The 21,539-nt window shown below is 40.0% G+C and overlaps 1 protein-coding gene across 2 annotated transcripts; it reads left to right on the forward strand.

Annotated features, from left to right (window-relative positions):
• Positions 1 to 8,968: 8,968 nt before the first annotated feature.
• gdf6a (growth differentiation factor 6a) lies at positions 8,969 to 15,526 on the forward strand. 2 transcript variants are annotated; one of them, XM_088327944.1, is made up of 3 exons: positions 9,020 to 9,323; positions 14,265 to 14,721; positions 14,752 to 15,526. In XM_088327944.1, the coding sequence occupies exons 1-3, from the start codon at positions 9,209 to 9,211 to the stop codon at positions 15,173 to 15,175; spliced, it is 996 nt and encodes a 331-aa protein (XP_088184070.1). In that variant the 5' UTR covers positions 9,020 to 9,208; the 3' UTR covers positions 15,176 to 15,526. The 2 variants fall into 2 exon arrangements, with proteins under 2 accessions (XP_088184069.1, XP_088184070.1); XM_088327943.1 differs by having other exon boundaries at positions 8,969 to 9,323; positions 14,265 to 15,526.
• The last annotated feature ends 6,013 nt before the right edge of the window (positions 15,527 to 21,539 follow it).

Raw genomic sequence — 21,539 nt, forward strand, 5'->3', positions numbered from 1 at the left:
TTACATAACACGTTAACTCTTGAGTCGCCCACAAAGCTGCAGATGATGCGAAGATGAGCAATATGGAATGTTGCATGTATTCTAGTATGTAGCATGATCATCCATTATCGACAAATTAAAGCTGATGTCAAGGTATCAAGTCAAGAACACGAATAGATTTGGGGTGCAAGTCATGATGGCTCTCCATGGTCCTGAATGACGTCTGTTATTTTCAGCAAATACATGCTAGTTTTTTGTGACAACTTGAATTAGGCCGATGAATTCATTCTGGTAAGTCTCCCGAACTATTAAAGCTCCAACTAAGCATCTGAAATGAATTTTTTTTCCCATCTTTTGCGTGTAAACGTCGACTGCCATCGGATAGTAAGAACAGAAGGGAATGACAGCAAGTGTCCAAGCCAAACAGCACTTGGTCGGCACTGCTCCCTGCTGGAAGGAACATGTATTTCAAATGGAGTCTGAAAATTCAGCTTTTCCCAACCTTATTTGACATTTTTTAAGTCAAGGGTCTCAAACTAATTTTCACACAGGGCCACATTTGCAAAATGTCTGTCCCCCAGAGGCCTGATGTCACAGATGGATCTAACTATATGGCGCGTAGAAAGGCATAGATAGATAGATAGATGGATAGATACAGTAGATACTTTATTCATCCCGGCAGGGAAATTCACATTTCCAGCAGCATCCCTTTGCTGAGAAAAATACAATAATAAAGCAAAAGGAATACAATATACAAATACCCAATGTGCGTGCTAATACCCACTGTAGCGTATTGTATAGAATATTTAAATAGTGCTACATAAAATACACACTGCGATAAAAGTATGGTAATATGCAATGTAGGCGGTGTGGTTTAATGTGGGCCTTTACTCTGCCGGGTGGAGTTAAAGAGCCTCATGGCATGGGGAAGAAAAGATCTCTTCGGTCTGTCCGTGGTACAAGACAGTGACAGCAGTCTGTCGCTGAAGCTACTCATCTGTCTGGATATAATGCTGTGTAGTGGATGTGATGAATTGTCCATGATTGACCGCAGCTTTTCCAGTGCCCGTCTCTCAGCTACTGTTGTCAGGCTGTCCAGCTCTGTGCCCACAACAGAGCTCGCTTTCCTCGCCGGTTTATTGAGACGAGAGGCATCCTTCTTCATGACGCTGCCTCCCCAACACGCTGCCGCATAGAAGAGGGCGCTTGCCACAACAGTCTCATAGAATATTTTCATGAGCTTTTTGCAGATGTTGAAGGACACCAGCCTTCTGAGGAAGTAAAGTCGGCTTTGACCTTTCCTACATAGAGCTTCTGTGTTGGCAGTCCAGTCCAGTTTGTTGTCCAGCTGCACACCCAGGTATTTGTAGGTCTGGACAAATTCTACACCTTCTCCTTTGATGGTTACAGGAACCGGGTGAGTTTTAGTTCTCCTGATGGGGGTCCTATTTGACAGGCATTTTGGTCGAAGCACTCCTTTGACTTTTTTTTTTTTAAGACTTTAAGCTTTTGCGAGTCACATAAAATGATGTTGCGGGCCACATTACACCTGCCGGCCATGAGTTAGACACAGGTTTTTTTCCTAATTGATCACATTATATTGGTGGGGAGTTGATAATGATTGTTTTGTATTGATGTGGACATGTCCCCTCCAACCATGTCAAAACTACGCCCTTGCAAGGCACACTTTTTTCATCAGAACATTTCAAGGCACACTGTCTGACAAAAATATTTAAAAAGTCAATTCCAAGGGCAAATGCATAAACTATAATGTTGCCTAAATTTACAGAATGCAGTGTTTGTGGTCACCGTGGCTCAAGAAATAATACAAGTTATTTAATTTGGTTAATACTTTTGCAGCATTTGGGATTTTCCCACATTTTAACCTGTTTTTAGAGCTTTGGAATCATTTCATCTTGTTTTTTTTTCCTGTAAAAATTATTATTTAAATGAGCTAAAAATGTTTTACTAGTTTTTAACTTTTTCTATTGTCTTTTTTACTTTAATTTTTTTTTAGAAAATTATAAATTTAAAATCTGAAAAATTATGTTCAAGATTCTACTTATTTTGATTTATTTGATCATTTCTTGTACGCAAACTCAAACAGATTCATCAAACAAATACCTCACTTAATATATTTCCCTCTACTACATCGTGATCAGATAATTACACTTTTTTTTCTTTTTTATCATATATACTAATTTGCTGACCAATGGAAGAAAGCAAATATGCAGAACATTTGCATGCATTTAGGCAATTGTCAATTGGATTGCCAATTTAATGTGTAATTATGTAAAATAGACTTCATTATTAAATTGGAATGTTGAAAAAAATGGCTATAAACAAAGAAAAAGGATGTCAAGTCAAGTCAAGTCAACTCATCTTTATTTGTATAGCCCTAAATCACGAAGAGTCTCAAAGGGCTTCACAGATTATTACACTGTATTACACAGACTATTTTTCAGCCGACAAGAAGAGTAGGTTATTCATATGCTATGGAGTAGAAGTGAGTTTTAAGTTTAGATTTAAACATTTCCACTGAGGTTGCAGATCGGATCTCAGGGGGAAGAGCATTCCACAGCACCGGTGCCCGGATGGAGAACGCTCTCGAACCAGCAGAACACTTCTTTGCTCTTGGGATCACCAGAAGAGCATTCCACAGCACCGGTGCCCGGATGGAGAACGCTCTCGAACCAGCAGAACACTTCTTTGCTCTTGGGATCATCAGAAGACCGGCACTCTCAGATCGTAGGCTTCGGACCGGGACATAGGGGGAAATCAGATCTGAAAGATAAGAGGGAGCAAGTCCATGTATGATTTTGTACAATACTAAGAGTACCTTGAAGTCACATCTATGGCTAACTGGGAGCCAATGCAGGTTAGCCAAAATCAGTGTTATGTGATCGTACTTTTTTGTCCTAGTTAAAAGCCTCGCTGCGGCATTTTGTACCAGCTGAAGAGAAGTGTCAGAACTACTGTCCAGGAGGAAAGATTAAACGTCCAGGATTATAACAAAGAGATGGCCCTATGACAATTTCCTTTGTGAATGCCTCAGGCAACAAAATCCTTGTGAGGACAAGAACCAGAAAGGCTAACATGGAAGGACCAACGCTTATATGAAAGGTACTAGTGAAAAATTAAGAAAGTAGCTGATACTTATTTCAGTGACTGGAAAAGGCTGTACTGGAAGATAGGACAGTGGTCTAGTGTACTGCTAACGGAAGCGCATGATCAAGCCCTGAACCCAGATAGCAGAACTTTGTGGAGAACCCCCCGAGACAGTCCAATGCATTAGGATATCCAGCAAGCGCACATAGTGTATAGGAACATCTGCTCTGAGAATGGAAAGAAGTTCCTATGGTTCAGATGGCAGACATTTTTGAAGGTAATAGAGAACAAACTGGTTCTGTGGGATTTCAGAGATGGTGGTGGCCAACCAAGCTAAATTTGGTGTTGATGGACAAAAGTTGTAAGACAACAGTTGTGATTGATATTTCAACAACCAGTGATAGCAACATCAACAAAAAAACAAAAACAGATAAACTATAAACATACCAAGGGCAGAATGAAGAGTCAGAGCAGATGTGGAGAGTGAAATCAACAGTGGGGCCAGTAAGGATCAGGCACCACAGGCTTCTCGCTATGTGATCCCACACTAGGCAAAATAAGTACACTATCTTCTACCAGATGGCAGAAGATGCAAAGTAATGAATCAACAGTCCAAACATTTACATTATAAAGTTTCGGAGCTGGGGAAAAAACTAAATGGGCAGCACGGCGGCGCATTGGTTAGCGCGTGTGCGGCACAGCTCTGAGGTCATGAGATCTGGCACCTCCCGCTTATCCTCAGTAGGGCCACAGGGGTGCTGGAGCCTATCCCAGCTATCCTCGGGCAGTGGGCAGGGGACACCCTGAACTGGTTGCCAGCCAATCGCAGGGCACACAGGGACAGACAATTCGCTTTTGTGAAAGTTTACTTCAGTGGGGTGAAAAATAATGGTTAAAACCTATATTAATGTTGGAAACCCCCCCCCCCCCTTTTCCATCCATCCATCCATTGTCTTCCGCTTATCCGAGGTCGGGTCGCGGGGGCAGCAGCGTTAAAAGGGAAGCCCAGACGTCCCTATCCCCAGCCACCTCCTCCAGCTCATCCGACAGGACCCCCGAGGCGTTCCCAAGCCAGCCGAGAGAAATAGTCTCTCCAACGTGTCCTGGGTCGCCCCCGGGGCCTCCTGCCGGTGGGATATGCCCGGAACACCTCCCGAGGGAGGTGTACAGGACGCATCCTTATCAGATGCCCGAGCCACCTCTCAACGCGGAGGAGCAGTGGCTCTACACCGAGTCCCTCCCGGATAACTGAGCTTCTCACCTTATCTCTAAGGGAGAACCCAGCCACTCTGCGGAGGAAATTCATTTCGGCCACTTGTATCCGGGATCGTGTTCTTTCGGTCATGACTCAAAGTTCATGACCATAGGTGAGGGTAGGAACGTAGATCGACCGGTAGATCGAGAGCTTTGCCTTTCGGGTCAGCTCCCTTTTCACCACGACGGACCGGTACAGGGTCCGAATGACGGCAGACGCTGCACCGACCTGTCTGTCGATCTCCCGTTCCATCCTACCCTCACTCGTGAACAAGACCCCAAGATACTTGAACTCCTCCACTTGGGGCAAGACCTCCTCCCCGACCAGAGTCCCACAGGCCAGGAAGGCCCGATAAGACTCCTTCTTCAGCTTGACGGCATCCCTCACCGCCGGTGACCACCAACGGGTCTGAGGGTTGCCGCCGCGGCAGGCACCGACTACCTTATGGCCACAGCTTCGATCAGCCGCTTTGACAATGGAGGCGCGGAACATGGTCCACTCGGACTCAATGTCCCCCGCCTCCCTCGGGACATGGGCAAAGTTCTGCCAGAGGTGTTAATTGAAACTTCTTCTGACAGGAGATTCTGCCAGCCGTTCCCAACAGACCCTCACAACATGCTTGGGTCTGCCGGGTCGGGCCGGCATCTTCCCCCACCATCGAAGCCAACTCACCAGATCAGTTGACAGCTCCGCCCCTCTCTTCACCCGAGTGTCCAGAACATGCGGCCGCAGGTCTGACGAACAGGCGACAAAGTCGATCATCGAACTACGGCCTAGGGTGTCCTGGTGCCAAGTGCACATATGGACACCCTTATGTCTGAACATGGTGTTCATTATGGACAAACCATGACGGGCACAGAAGTCCAATAACGAAACCCCACTCGGGTTCAGGTCAGGGGGGCCGTTCTTCCCAATAACGCCCCTCCAGGTTTCACTGTCATTGCCCACGTGAGCGTTGAAGTCTCCCAGCAGTACGAGGGAGTCCCCAGGGGGCGCCCTCTCAAGCACACCCTCTAAGGACTCCAAGAAGGGTGGGTACTCCGAACTGCTATTTGGTGCATAAGCACAAACAACAGTCAGTACCCGTCCCCCCACCCGAAGGCGGAGGGAGGCTACCCTCTCGTCTACTGGGTGAACCCCAACGTACAGGCCCCGAGCCGTGGAGCAACTAATATGCCCACACCGGCTCTGCGCCTCTCACCACGGGCAACTCCAGAGTGGAAGAGAGTCCAAGCCCTCTCGAGAGGACTGGTACCAGAGCCCAATCCGTGCGTGAGTCTGACTATATCTAGTCGGAATTTCTCAACCTGATTTTGATTTTATGGCCTCTGAGGCACTTCATGTCCCGTATTCTAAAAAAGATTATGAGGTTCTTTAATCCCGATATACTAAGTGTAAAACCTGTTCATAAATATTTTATTTTACTCTAACAGAACAATATTAGAATATAACTCTTGATGAACATATATATTTTTATTATTTATGAATGAATGAATGAATGACTGAAAACTTTATTTTGAACATTATGAAATAAAAACAGGACAAAGACAATGACTCAACAACAAAAATAATGTTATAACATGTTCGAAAAGGGGTAGTAAGACGCAGACGCTTATTTTCCCTACCCCTTCATCTTCCCTATTAATTACTTTTCACAGATAGCTCCTCTTCTGTGTCTAAATATTACAAAATCTCACGGATATACATATTACATAGGTCGGTTATCAATAATTATAATAATAACAATAGCCACATATGTTATCTATCAACGTTATAATGCTACGAGTCACTAAATATCATTCATTGTGACACCAATGATAATAACAACAATAACAATAATAACAGTTATGATATAATAATAGTAAAAATAACAACAAGGTTAACTATAGTTGTATATGTAGTATTCCTAATCTCTACTATCACTCATACGCCATTTTATTCATCTCTGTATTCTGCCTGTAATGTTTTTTTAGATTTATATTTGAAAATGTGAAAAGTGGGACATTGTTTGATCTCGTCTTGTAAATTGTTCCAAAGTTTGACTCCACACACAGACACACACATACTTCTCCTGGTGGTTCTTACCTTTGGGATTTTGAATTTACTACAGCCGCTTAAGTTATAATTTCCCTCTTTCTGAGTTAGGATTTTTGAATGTTTTCTGGCACTATGTTTTTTTTTACCCTAAACAGCAGTTGCGAAGCGAAAACATTTACTAAACTATCCAATTTCAATAATTTGGACTGCAGGAATAAAAATTAGTATGATCCCGATATCCTACCCTGTATATGGTTCTAATTGCACGTTTTTGGAGGATAAATTAAGGCTGTAGTGAACTTTTGTAATTATTGCCCCAGACTTCTGCACAATATGTTAAGTACGGCAGAACTAGAGAACAATATAATAGATACAATACAATGCATTATAGTTTTAAAGGAATTTGGCTTTATTAATTATTGAAATTATTTTAGATACCTTAATTTATAGTTGCATTGATAGTACTGTATTGATATGTTGGGAAAAAGAGAGCCTTTGTTGTTCTAAAAACAACCACCACCTTATTTGATTAGAATTACATTCATAATAGAATAAGATTACATAAAGATGGAACTTTTTTTTTACAAACCTTAAATCTGTATTGTGTTTTTAATTAATAACGATTTTTAAACACTTACAAGGCTCTAAAATAAATAATACCACTGTCATTTTATCACAGGTCGAGTTCATCAACGTATGCATGTGAGTTAAACTGAGATCAGTGAGACACTAGAGGTCGCTAAAGTAATTCTAAACGATAGCCTGTCATTGCGGGGACCCTTAGTGGTGTTAAGTTTTCCGAGTTTTGATTTCAATTCTGATAAATAGCGGACCAATTGACTGCATTTTAAAACATCCACATAGTATGTGATGTAACCAATCGAATGGAAATCACGTGAGAAGATATTTTGCCGCGTGGTTGCAAAGTTATTCTTCATCATAGCCTTTTTGACAATTTGGATGGAAATTCTTATCTAGGCTGATCAGACACTTCTTCGGAAGAATTTGCCCCGATAACATGATAGGAATATCTCAACATTTAACCATTTGTAAACTCCCAAAATGCAAGGGCATGGGTTTGGTCTTGGCAATGGTGGGGACTTAGCACATTTTTTGAGTGATCACATAATTTTGGTGGGGACATAACAATGATTTCTCAATTTTGTTGGTCCCTGTCAAAACTACACCCTAATATCAACATTTAGAATTGTTAAAACTCCAAAAAGGCTGTTTAGCTGAACCAGGGGTCAGCAACCTGTGGCTCTAGAGCCACATGCGGGTCTTTAGCGCTGCCCAAGCGGCTCCCTAGAGTTTGTTAATGCATGTTTGGAATCAAAACTAGAAGAGGGAGGGACATATGTAATTTAAATGTGGTTAAAATAACAAACATGGCTGTGAAAATATTTTGAATAAATACAATGCTACTAAATACGAAAAATCTTCAGTTTATAACGAAATACGCATTTTTTATGGATACTAAGAAAAAAAAAAAAAAAAAAAAAGCCAATCTCTTTTTTCTATTGACAATGTTGATTGTTCCTTGGTTATGGTGCACCAGTGTCGTCTGCTGGACACTTGCAGTGAAAGCAGGTTCGAAGTACGGTTGTGATACTCAACATTTCGGAACAAAACAGTTTCAGTGATTTAGTTTATAGTATCATGACACGGAAGAACAGCGTGGTGCTCGATGCCAAACACAACGGTGACTAGATGATGAAGATGCTGTTCTGAGTCGGATCCGAGGGCTTCTATTGCTTCTGGTACCCATGGAAACCAGTACTATATGCAAACTACAAAACACGAAAAATGAAGATACAAAAAAACGTCTGGGGGCGAGATGGGTGCTACCAGGCTGTACTTGCCCTAGACACACCACTGGAAGTGGAGCCCCTACGACCTGAGTAGCTAGGGGTCCCGTGAACTGTGTGATAGTCTAGAACCGCTTTGGAATAAAATGGTGCACTTAAATGCTTATACCAAAAAGTTTTTAAAATGCTGAAACTTCCATTTATCCATTCTGAAATATATTATTTAGATTTTTGAGCATTCCTTTAGGTATTCAATGCATAACTTTCATATATGAATCATTTTATTTGTATTTAAAATATAGGGCCTTTATTTTTCGGCAGCCTCAGAAAGTTTTTTTATTTTTTTTATTTTTTCGTCTGTTATGGCTCTTATAACATTTTAGGTTACTGACCTTTGTGCTAAACTAACATCAAAGCACGTACACTTTTATTGCCAACGAAACTTTTTACGCATTCATATTTTTGGCATGTTTCAGCATTCACCGAGAAGACAGTAAATATTTGAATCGCTAACGCCGCACCAAAAACGGTTCCACTTGGATTCCAGGATCCCCGTTCTGACCCTTGGTTTGCGAGTGCATGTGGTGAAATTGGGAAGCACCGTGTGGGCGTGTTCCCATCGGCCTCTCTTGCGCCGAGTCCAGAGCGCAAGACACACTCCAAAGCGAGTCTTGCACCCTGACGCGCAACAGGAGGACCACCTCCATCCACGGGAAAGGACTTTTTTTTAAATTTTATTTTCCAAATTACTTGTCTCCTTGACGCTTGGCATCTCAGGGCCATGTTTGCCTTTCGGGCGGTTACGCTTTACGTGGGCCTGTTTCTTGTTTTCCTTTGGAATCTACCATGTTTTCAGTCAGCTGCTATCATCTCTCCCTCGACCCCAAAGAGGAACAAGGGAGTCAGGCTCCCTCATCAGGGCGGACAAAGGTCAAGCAAGCTCCTCAAAGACATTTTTGCGTCTTCTCATCATAGCAGCCTGCACAAAGAACTCACAGACGATGTGGTCCCGCACGAGTACATGCTCTCCATTTACAGGACCTACTCCGCAGCGGAGAAACTTGGACTTAATTCCAGTTTTTTCCTTTCCTCCAAATCTGCTAACACCATAACAAGTTTTGTGGACAGAGGAACAGGTTGGTTTTCACAAACAGTCGCACCGCCAGAAGGTCAATTATAGTGCACACTGTCAAATTGAAGTGCGTCAATATTTTCAACACCAAAAAAAAAAAATTACTTCACCGATTTCATGCACAGTTGCATCACTAGAGAGACAGCTCCAGTGTGGTTTATAAAAAACGAACAACTAGGTGCATCAATACTTTTATCACAAGCCCAAAATGGAGACTTTTAGTAATTTTGGGGGATATTGATCCAATACAGGCTGATTTTAATGATCTAGTACGTTTTTAGTGCAGATTAGAAAATCGGACGAAAATGTGCACCAATTTTTCCATCACGAACAAAAAATAGATGACAGTCCATCTTTTGTGGTACTTGACCAATAACAGGTTGGATTTTACGCACAGTTGCATCACTAGAGGAGCAATTCTAGTGCAAATTACAAAAGTGAACGAATGATTGCGTCAATAATTATATCAAGAGCAAACGATAGGCCACGTTTAGCCATTTTTATGTTCTACTTGACCACAAACCGGTTGGTTTTAATGAAGAGTTTCATCATTAGAAGGAAAATTATAGCGCAGATAAGAAAACATATAGCACGGGTGCTTCAATATTTTCATCACGAGCAAATATGGGTTACTATAAATCATTTTTTTGTCTTAATTAACCTCAAACAGGTTGGATGCACGATTGCATCACTAAAAGGGCAAGTAAAGTGCAGATTGGAAAAAAACAACAACTGACGTTTAGTGATTTTTGGGGCTATTTTACTACAAACAGGTTGGTTTTCACGAACAATTGTATCACTATACACTAAAATGATTCTGGGCCTTATAACAGCTATGAAGTCTTTTTTGTGAAATTAAATTAAGTTAGATTAAAGCAAATGTTTTTATTATAATAACCAAATGCAAAGTAAATAAGGCTCTTGTAAACTAAATCATAACTATATGCGATGAATCAATTCGACTCTATAGAAGGAACATTTCTGCAGATGAGAAAAATGAACGAACGAGTTCGTCAATATTTTCACCACGAGCAAAAAAAAGGGTGACTTGTAGTCAAAATATTTCGCCGTGCTTTACCACAAAGAGGTTGCCTTTCATGAGCATTTGCATCCCAAAAAGGGAAATTATCGTTTGTATTCGAAAATGAACGAACGAGTGTGTCAATATTTTCATCACAAGCAAAAAAAAAAAAGGTGAATTTGAGTCGATTTTTGTGGTACTTGACCCCTGCTTGACGTGCCAGTAAAACACTAATGAGACACTTTAAATGAAGGTTGTAAATCAGTGTCGGTAATAAAATAAACTTTCCGTCTGCACATTTTGGAAGCCGGTGCGAGGAGCAGGTGTCTGGGCCAGAGTGTGATACTTTAAATTGAGAGCTGCTTGCTAGAAATGCTGCTCCTTATTTAAAGTATTTAATGTACTTAATTTTGCATACTAGAAAAAAGGAATAACCCTCTTTCAATGCTCATAGGCTCTTTTAATCTAATTCTCCATGATAGAGAATAAATAATAATAAGGCTCCTGTATAGAAACATTTTATGATATGTATTTCTGCTAAATACTAGAAAAGAACACAATTCAACTCACGGTGATTCTAATGTGGTGTGTCATAGGCTGTGACCTCTAGCCGTACGCACCAGAGACTTCTGTGTTTTTGCATATTGAAGATATTCTCTTAAAATACAATAGTTGCATCATTGTTAATGGTATTATACAAGAGCGTTAGTTTGGTCTTGGCGTTCGTGGGGACATATAGCGCATTTTAAATTGATCACATGGTGATTGCTTGATATTGATGGCGACATAGCACATTTTGTTAGTGATCGCATTATATTGGTGCAGACAATCTATAATTTCTCGATATTAGTCGGGACACATCCCCCCCATCCATGTCAAAACCACGCCCTTGGCTGATAGACAATCATTGCATGTAATTTCGTCGTAAAATGTTATAATAGCAGCGGGAAATCCAAATGTACCTACTCAGGCCTGCTTTCAAGCTCAAGCATGCGTGTGCTTTTAAACGCTAATGACCTGTTTTTTTTTTGCAAAACGAATATATTCTCTTAAAATACAGTAATTATTTTAATATGAGTTGACTTAAAGCAAAGGCATACGTTTGGTATTGGCATTGGTGGGGACGCAGTGTCTGATTAAAGTGATCATTTAATATTGGTAGGGACCAAACTATAATGTCTAAATATTGTTGGGGGGACGTTCCCTCCGCCAATCCCCAAATTATACGACCTTGACGGATAGACAATCACTAAACGTCATTCCAACGTAAAATGTAATAAGAAAGCACAACAATGAATTCTCAATATATTAGTGGGGACACGTCCCCTCTGTCGCTTCCAATACTACGGCCTTGACTGGGACAAATATTGAACGTTACTTCATCGTAAAAATGTCGTAAAAAGCAGCTGGAAATTCAACTTTACCTACTCAGACCTTTTTGTGCTCACTCATGCGTGCGCTTTTTACTCACCGGTGATTTTGGTTTTTCTGTATTTTCTGTAATATTCTTATAAAACACAGTAATTGGATTAATATTAAAGGATTTGTGGCAAGGGTGTAAATTTGGTCTTAGAATTGGTGGGGAAATAGCGCTTTTTTAAAGTCATCACATAATATTGGTGGAACGTCATTTAATGCTAAAAATGTCCCAAGAAAGCAGAGACAATTTACTGCAAAAAATGTTTAGCAATACGTTAAAAATTGCAGCAAAATATTCTAGCGGAATTGCCAAGAAAAGCTGGTAGCCTACATTCTTTTCTGTCAACACGACTATGTCAATAATTTCAACAAGTTTGTGCGCCCAACCCCTTTAAATTGAAGGTCGTTTTCAGGGGGATGTTGTCGTTGGCAACGTGGGATGAAATATAAGAGGGGAAGTGTTTTAATGAGAAGGGTGGGAATTCTGGCTGTTAATTATTTGGTGAAGTTGTATTCAATTTTCTTTAAGGTTTTGCTTGAAAAAAAGGTGGAAAAGAAACGTAATGCAGACCAGACGCCCAAGTCGTTGAAACAAACACAAGGTTTCAATTTTTTAACGGGTTCACGGAGGGAAACTGACAACTATACGAATATCTCCCGGGAATCGCGTGCGCAAATCACGCGACTGTGCGCACGCAAACTTACCATTTTCGTTATCCCAAAAAGTTTGATGTGTGTTCAAATTTTGAGCAATCTTTTTTGCTATTAATTATTTGCTAAAAACTCCATTTTCCAAACATACACTTAGTAGGTATAAGTTTTTTGAAAGTCTGCACGCTCATGAGCTGCAAATCAAACAATTTAGCAAATTGAAATCTAGGTCAAGTATTTGTTTTATGCTTTTCAAACACGTTATTGAATAGTCCCTCAACCCCTTTCTGGTATATTGTGGAATATAATACAATAATTGTGTATTGTTTGCGCAATACGTCTGGCCCCTTATTTATCCTGCACATATCTAGTTTGAAAACATGAACAACAAATCTCCACTAACGCACACGATACAAACAACTTACATTATTCATTAAAGTGTCAAATGTGCAACCATCCTTAAACATTGGAATTCGAAAGAGACTCTAAGAATGCACATATGCGCTAGACACGCAACAATAAATATATAAGACACGTCAAGGAAAATAAAAACTAATGCGATCTTAGAGAAAAATAAATCTAAAAGCAACCAGTGCTATCGAATTTGTTTTTGAACTGCTCATGCGCAAAATATAATTGGCCCGCAGGCAATAATTGAACAATTTGAAAGACAAAACTTTGGAAGATGAACTAATGGTAGAAGAACAATGGAATAAAATAAATGAATGAATGAATGGATGAATGAATGAATAAATAAATAAATTTATGAATAAATAAACAAATAACACAGGGGGCGAAAGTACTTAAATGCAACAAATAGTACTATTTCCATGTGCCAATTCTAAAATGTTTTAGCTAATACGCCAGGGGTCTCAAACTTGCTGCCCACGGGAAGTCAGTTTAAAATCCCCACCTTAATATGAAAGATTAAAGGGACAGTGTGTATTACTAAAAGCCTCCTGGTGGTAAAAAATAACTCATTGACCAATATTGCTTCCAAAAAATAAGCAGAAATACATGAACTATGATATCAATGGCAATGTTTCGAAATACTCGTATGTCAAAAAGTTTGCTTTTATTTTCCCGAACATTAGGCTCACTTAGAGGGAGCTGACATCAAAGTCCGCTATCTTGCTGCTACAGGTACAAAAAAAAAAACAACCAACAAAAGGCTGGCCAAAGAATGAGAAGCAAAATTGTGCTTGTTGATCACTTTGAGTCTGTAGTTTGTACTCTTCATTGTGCTTTTTGGCACTTGTGTGCGGTTGCACTACACAATACAACGACATCTCGTCATCAAATAAGACTGCAAAAATGTAATTGGACCCCACTCAAAAAAGTATTTATTCAGTACTGATTTAATGATTTTAATATTAATTCTTGACGTTTTGTAAAATTTTCCTTTTTGATCTTACTTTTTCTGGCATTAAAAATATATTGAAAAAGAGTGGAACATTATTTTTATCAGTTTTTTTCTTCTTGTGGAAAACCAGATTTGGCTCAACCTTATCCAGACCCAAGCTACTGCGGCCCTCAAGTAAATTGAGTTTGAGACCCATGTTATAAATGCATACTGAATTAGTTCAAATTTCTGTGTGTTGGACAAAAATACAGTCAGCTTTGTAATACTTCATATTTTTAAGTTAAGGAAGGACACATAAAATCAGCAAATATTATGGGTAGCTATATCTGTAATTTTTTTGAAACAATGATTAGGTGTGGGAATATGAAGGGGTCGATGTGAGGATGGGTCTGGAGGGAAGGCCGCTGTGTGTCCTCTCCGTCCCCCATCTGAACACTGTACACACTAAGTGAATCTGACTGCAATTATTTTTCTCCTTTCATCCCCCGCAGACGATCTTTTGCACCCTCCTCTGCGAAGACAAAAGTATCTGTTTGATGTCTCAACCCTTTCAGACAAAGAGGAGCTGGTCGGGGCCGAATTAAGGATATTTAGGAGAGCGTCAGGAGACTTGCAGACGACGGGCCTCTACCACATCCAGCTTTACCCCTGCAGCTCTGATATGCTGTTGGACTCCAGGCTGCTGGACCCTTTGGACTCATCCAAGTCCAGATGGGAGGTTCTTGACGTTTGGGAGATGTTTAAATCTCATCGACACAAACAGAACCAGCTCTGCTTCCAGCTTAGAGTAACCCTTGGTCATTCGGGTACCGAAATGGATCTCCGGCTGCTGGGTCTCGACCGGAGTGGGCGGTCTACGCAGGAAAAGGCCATTCTGGTGGCTTACACTCGCTCTAAGAAAAGGGAGAACTTGTTCAACGAGATGAAGGAGAAAATTAAATCTCGGCGGTCTGTCAGGAGAGCTTCAGAAGAAGTAAGAGGCGAGGACAGGTTGCCCCTTACAGAGATCAGAGGAGAGGGGCCTCGGAGAAGGCGTAGGACGGCATTGAGCAACAGGCACGGCAAAAGACACGGGAAGAAATCCAAATCCAGGTGTAGCAAAAAGGCCCTGCACGTAAATTTTAAAGAGCTGGGTTGGGACGACTGGATCATCGCGCCCTTGGACTATGAAGCCTACCATTGCGAGGGCGTGTGCGACTTCCCACTAAGGTCTCACCTGGAGCCCACAAACCACGCAATTATACAGACCCTCATGAACTCTATGGACCCCAACAGCACCCCTCCGAGCTGCTGCGTGCCCACCAAACTCAGCCCTATCAGCATTCTGTACATCGACTCGGGCAACAACGTGGTGTACAAGCAATACGAGGACATGGTGGTGGAGCAGTGCGGTTGCAGGTAGCGACCGTCCGACTCTTTTCGGATGGGTGCAGGGAGAGTCCTTCCGGAGTACCTCGATGTTTGCTTATTTATTCCGAGTCACCGCTCACAAAAAATGCACACGCTCTGCCTTAAAGTGTTATTTGTCAACCATGCAAAAACGTCGTCAAACAGGCCCTTGTTTCCCAGAGAAGTGTCCATCGTGCCAGGGTGCACCTGTTCGTGCCGGGGGCAGTAGCGGCGGCAGTGTTTCGCCTGCCAGCGTTTTGGACTTCGTGCGGGGCCGACTCTTTTGGGTCCCTGCACCCGCCTCGTAATTGCCCCGGCCCGGATGGAGTCATTAAAGGCTCATGCGAGTCTGTTTTTTTGCAAAATGAAAATGACACACACACACACACACACACACACACACACACACACACACACACACACACACACACACACACACACACACACACACACACACACACACACACACACACACAGTCAGAGAAGAGGAGATAATGCCTTCAAGAGATTTTTGCCTGACAGCAGACTAGTTTTGGAGATCGTGGAACAGGACCCCCGTGAGGGTGACTATGTGTTTTGCAATGATTTACCAGCTCTCTGTAGGGGCAAAACAATGTCTTTAAAAGCACACACGTAAAGCTTGGTTTATGCTTGGCACATCCGTGTGGAAATGTGATATACCATGTTTTCTCCTCAATAAGGTGCACCTGATCATAAACCGGACCCTCCATAAAGTGTGCTATTTTTTGGGTATATAATGCGTAAAGAATTAAAATTGTGTAATGGCCAGGGTTGCACAAAAAAATGAAAAAGTGCCAAATTTGCTTATTAAATATATGTCTTATCACAATTGCTTGCAATTGCTTGACACTAGATGATCTGGGAAGTAAACTCAGTTCCTGGCGCGGAGTGCGGCGGCTCCTTTCCTTTCCACTAGGCCACTAAGGCTACAGATAATACATTAATAGGCAGTAAGTCTTACTTCATCATCACATTATTTTTAGTCTGGGTAACAAATTGTTGATGTTATAACAGGGCTGGGCCACAAAAATATTGTCAGACTTTTAACCAGGCCGTGGTACAACGGACTCATAAAGCCTTTACGAACCGCATGAGATTCTGAACTGAATGATGAGAAAGGCATTGTGGGAAGTAGTTCGGTTGCTCAGAACTGAAATAAGACAATGTAATTGTTTATATATATATTTATATACATATAATGCCAATTTTTTCAAACCTTTACATATTTACAAATATCATACGTTTTCTATTCAAGTTTTAACATGTTATTTACATGTTTTTGTTCACGTTTTTATTCCAAAACGTCCTTTTTTCATTTCAATGCTATTAAATAGAAAAATAACTTCTGCTGTCAATCAAACCAAAAGAGGCAGGGCTAATGACAGGATTGTCTGATTCCTTGAAACAAACATCTGTTCCAGTTATTGCAATATTATCATTTGGTTTTCTTACCCAATTTGATTCTCTTAAAGTCACCAGAGCTGCAGAATATAAGCCAATGTTTGCAATTTATCTCTTTTATTTGCTAGTTCAGTGTACTGAAGAGTTTGTCACCCACAGGAAAGACGTGACCAATGTCCAGAAAAACAATTTGATTTTAGAGGGATAATGTGTATTATTTACCGTCTCCTAGTTGTAAAAAAACCTTTGTTTATTGTTAAAAAATGTATATATTTATTTGAATAATAAGCAAAAATACATGAACTATCATCTAAATGTGCCACTTTTAAAATACTCCGGTTTTAAATACTCCTAATAATACTTCTCGAAAAATTTGAATTTGAATTTTTTTACATAACATGGGGCTCAGTTAGAAAGCGCTGACATGATTGTCTTTTATCTTGCTGGTACAGGTACCCAAAAGCCTCAGAAAGACTAGGCAAAAAAATGAGAGGTAAAACGGCGAGTCCTAGGCATTTTGAGTTTCCGTATTTTCTATTCTTCCTTGTGCTTTTAGACATCATTTTAGGGATGCAATACATGATACAGCAACATTTAGTGATCAAATAATAGACACTGTCTCTTTAAGGTTCAAGTACTGCCCTAGCCCACCAACCTTCAACTGAGAGCACCATTCTTCCGTTAAACAGCATTCTAAAAAGAAGGTCATCGTAGAAAAGGACATTTTGGAAAAAAAAGTTAACTTGGAAAATAATACGCCAATTAAATGACACTATAAAGCGCAGCCCCATAACATAGTCCTTTGTCATATTTTTTTCATATAAAAGGCGCACTGGACTATAAGGCTTATGGAATTAAAACTACAGTAAGAGCCTTAGTATTTTTTCATATATATCCGTTTCACATTTTATACACTCACGTGCAATGATTGAATGGTTAAAAATGTCACTGACCAACGGGAATCAAATTTGGGGTTTTTAGATGTGCCTATAGTCCCAAAAATATGGTAAAATACTTTATTATAAAAATTATGATGTTCTTAAATTTTAGACAAAGTACAAAAAATACAGGGTGTTCCAAAGGTCATGTGCACATTTTGACATTGAATATCTCAGAAAATATTAATATTAAAAACACACTTGGTAAATTCAGAAGGCTTGTACAGTAATCTCAATTTTACATGGAGTTTTCAAATATGTTCAATGTAAGCACCATTGGTCGTTGGACACACATCAAGCCTATCGTTATATTCTGGGCAAACACGGCTCAGCATCGAACTGTCAATGGTTTCAACAGCTTCTGTTATTCGTGTCTTCAGCTCATCCACGTCTGTTGGAATAGGGGGCACATAGACCAATCATTTCACAAATCTCCCAAAAAGAAATCGCATCATGTGAGATCTGGTAAACTGGGTAGCCAGGACATGAGATCATGATCGTTCTGCCTAGACTATCCAATCCATATGTCCGTCAGTGTTGTGCTCAGAAACTGTCACACCCTGAGACCTGTTGGAAAATGAAGTCATCACACTCTTTCTCACTCAATTTATCCTTTAACCAGTTTTCCAGAATGTCGGGGTATGTCTCACCATTGACTGTGGCTCTTTCAAAGAAGAATGGTCCGTAGACCAGTAGTTCCCAACTGGTCTGACTTCAGGACCCTCCATTCCTCCCTAATCAGACATATCGAATGAAACAATTGTGCAGTTCAAACATAGGACAGTAGAATATATTTACATTTTAAACCCCCCCAAAAAAATGATCGACAAAACACATACCACTCCCTGTCATAATGTTTTCTTTAATGCACAATTACCTTCATTTTCAAAAGGACACTGTGTAGTATTTGACCAATAGATGTTGATGTATTGTGTAGTGCACCTGTTCTCAACTGGTCTATTTTCAGAACCTACCATTACACCTTAATGACAAGCTGCGCCGCAAGTCAAGAAAGAAATTCAAATTTTCCAATGAATCCAATGAAAGGATTGTGAAGTTTAAAGCAGAGATAATAAAATATATTCACCTTTTTGTCCCCAAAAATAAAATGTCCAGCAGAACCAAAACGACTTCAAGCCAACATCGCATATACTGTAAGTGACCCCCTAAAACTGCTTTAAAACAGCCACATACTAAAATAAATTCAACATATTAATAAGGGGGAACTTAGACATTGATCATTATTTTATGAAGTTTATAAAGAATAGTGAAAAGCTAAAAATATAACATTTTTAAACCATATACCTTCCAGCAGCGCTGCAAAGGCAGAGATTGTACATTTTTATATTCCAAAACTGTTTCCTTTTTTGACATGATGGTCATAGTTACTGTTTTGTACTTTTCCTACCCCTTATCACTTACTTTCTTGGGACCTGTTATTATGGGCAGAGAAATGAAATAAAATCAACAAAATGACCATAAAATTAGTAGTGTAACCTCTTAAACGCGCCGATTGACTGAACAGGAGGAAGAGATGGACCCTCTGTTATGTTCTTATTGTAAGCATTATTTTGCTAAGGCAAAGGCCCGCAATCCACTGAAAGCAGGTCCGCGACCCTCTTATGAGTCCCCATTTTAACCAGTTGAGAAACATTGCTGTATACAGCAATTCTAGGACACGTTGATGAGGCTTGAATGACAGAAGCTGTGACATTGCATTGCACTGAATTTGACTATTGCCTTGATGTGTGTCATGTAACCAATTGTGCTCCCATTAAACCTTCCATTTAAAAATTCAGATGACAATTTTTCTAAATATACCGGATGTGTTTTCCCATTCTCAATAGTTTCTTTGATATTCACTTTCAACTCCTGGCATTACCTTAAATATGTCAAGAAATGCAGCTTTAATTCCATCCATTGATTTCACTTTCGTAATTTACATTCCCAGTCATTCCGTGTAAATGCACTACTGGACCACACCATTTTCATTATTTTGCATCACTGGAGAAAGCAACGTAAAGGTTTCATAAATACACACGCTGCCCTACTTACGGACGATCGTTCGTAAGTTGAATTTGTTCGTAAGTTACTTCATTGCTATACTTTTTATGTTTAGGGTTTATATAAGTATGTTTAAGGCTTTTTTAGGTAACCTGTATTGTTTTGTTTAAAAAAAAAATCATAAATTAATATGCTGTATGAAGATAAATAAAGTTAAGTTTAACTTACTTTTGGGAGATGAGCTTCAAGATTTAGGAGATTTCCCTCCTCTGTGGTAGAAAGTAGCCGAAAAAAAGCAAACCAACCATTTTCTCAGCCGCATCAAGCTTTCTTGTTCCACTTTCATTTAAAAAAAGCGGCTCGCTTTTTCCTTACACTTTCCACCAACCATATTGAATGGATGCACGAGATAGTCAACAATAAAAATGTCAAAGTTCTTAGCGCGCTGGAGATACAGTATAGTATGTAAACACACGAACTAGGGAGAGGAATCTGTATTTCTTCTTCGGGTGGATGCTGGGTGAGCTCTCACAGCGCCACACGCCGGTAGCGGGGGAAAGAAGCACAGCAGTACTGTCCTGTACTCGGAAAAAGGTGCACAATACATAATGTAACTTACAGCAATGTCTGGATTATTTTCAACATCCCGAAAAAATTGTTCCGTTCCTACCGGTTTTTGCAACTCGAATGTCCGTAAGTAGGGGAGCGTCTGTAGAATGTTCTTCTATCACAGTTCTGTGTTGTTTATATGCCGTAGACACTTTTTACTGTCCTCGACTGTATAGGAAAATATTGACCAACTAACGCATGTGCCATTTTCTCGAGGAGGTGCTCAAGCCTAAACCAAGCTCAAAGTGATCTTTTATTCAGTTTTATTTTGATATTTTTGCTCAAAAGTCTGCATCGTTATGAAATGCACTTCCGCAGCTAACTGCGCCGAGGAGACGTTCGAGAGGTTTTCCCTCTCCGGTGAGAAAAATGTCAAACGAGAGACTCGCCAAGAAGCTATATTTAAATGCACATTAGCTTTGAATGCACTGCTGTTCGTTATTTTTTTCAGCTGTAAATATTTTGTATAGTCGATAACTTTACAAAGTGCTCCCGATGAAGAAATGAGAGAACTGCATTTCTTTGTAAATATACAAAATGCACTCGACCATGTATAATTTCTATTCGATAATTATTTTATTATTTGTGATGTACAGAGTTTTACCATAATCATATATTTCTTACAATGATAAGAGTAATTTAAGGTGTTTGCATTTGTTTTTCTTTTGTTTTTGTTTTGGCAGAGGGTGGAAAAAAACCCATCATTAAGTGTCTACCTCATCATTGCGTATGGGACCTGAGTTTTTTAGTGTAAAGAGCTTGTACAGTATATATCAGATCATCTATATTCATATATTATTGGATACTATTCCACTTCATAACTGTAGAAATAAAATTCAAAACCAAGTCCACAAGCCTTGTATTTGGATTACTTCCACCCTCGTTTTGTTTTGTGTATTAAATCCAATAAAATGTTCTTGGACTTCTGTAGTAAATTCAAAAGAGAATATAGAGTTGGTGTCTGATTTTCATTTTGTGTGTTAAGCTTTGGGTGGATTTAAAATATGTTATGGTTTCCAACGTAACGCAACAGCTCATCTCAGTCAGGAGTGCACGAGAAAATGTTAATACACAGCATTACTTACATTGTCAGTAGTGTGTCATTGTCAATAAGCATAAATGTTATGAAATAATACAGGCATTGAGGAATTTCCGTTAATTATCATTTTTTAATCAACTTATTTATGTTAGTACTGTATCTATGTATTCGATTACTATTTAAATGTGTTTTTACTGATCAGGATAATTTGTTTTATAGCTATTTAAGGTTAACAGAGTTGCTTTTGGGAAGCCAAAAACAGACAGCAGCTCAGGAGGTAGCGCGCTCATCTTGGTATCAAGATATCGCAGTTCAAATCCCGGCTCCTCCGTGTTACATTTTGAAGTGTCCTTGGGTAAGACACT

This window comes from Urocampus carinirostris, chromosome 2 (assembly GCF_059441175.1).
Source record: "Urocampus carinirostris isolate Australia breed hairy pipefish chromosome 2, RoL_Ucar_1.0, whole genome shotgun sequence".
NCBI classification, from domain to species: domain Eukaryota; kingdom Metazoa; phylum Chordata; class Actinopteri; order Syngnathiformes; family Syngnathidae; genus Urocampus; species Urocampus carinirostris.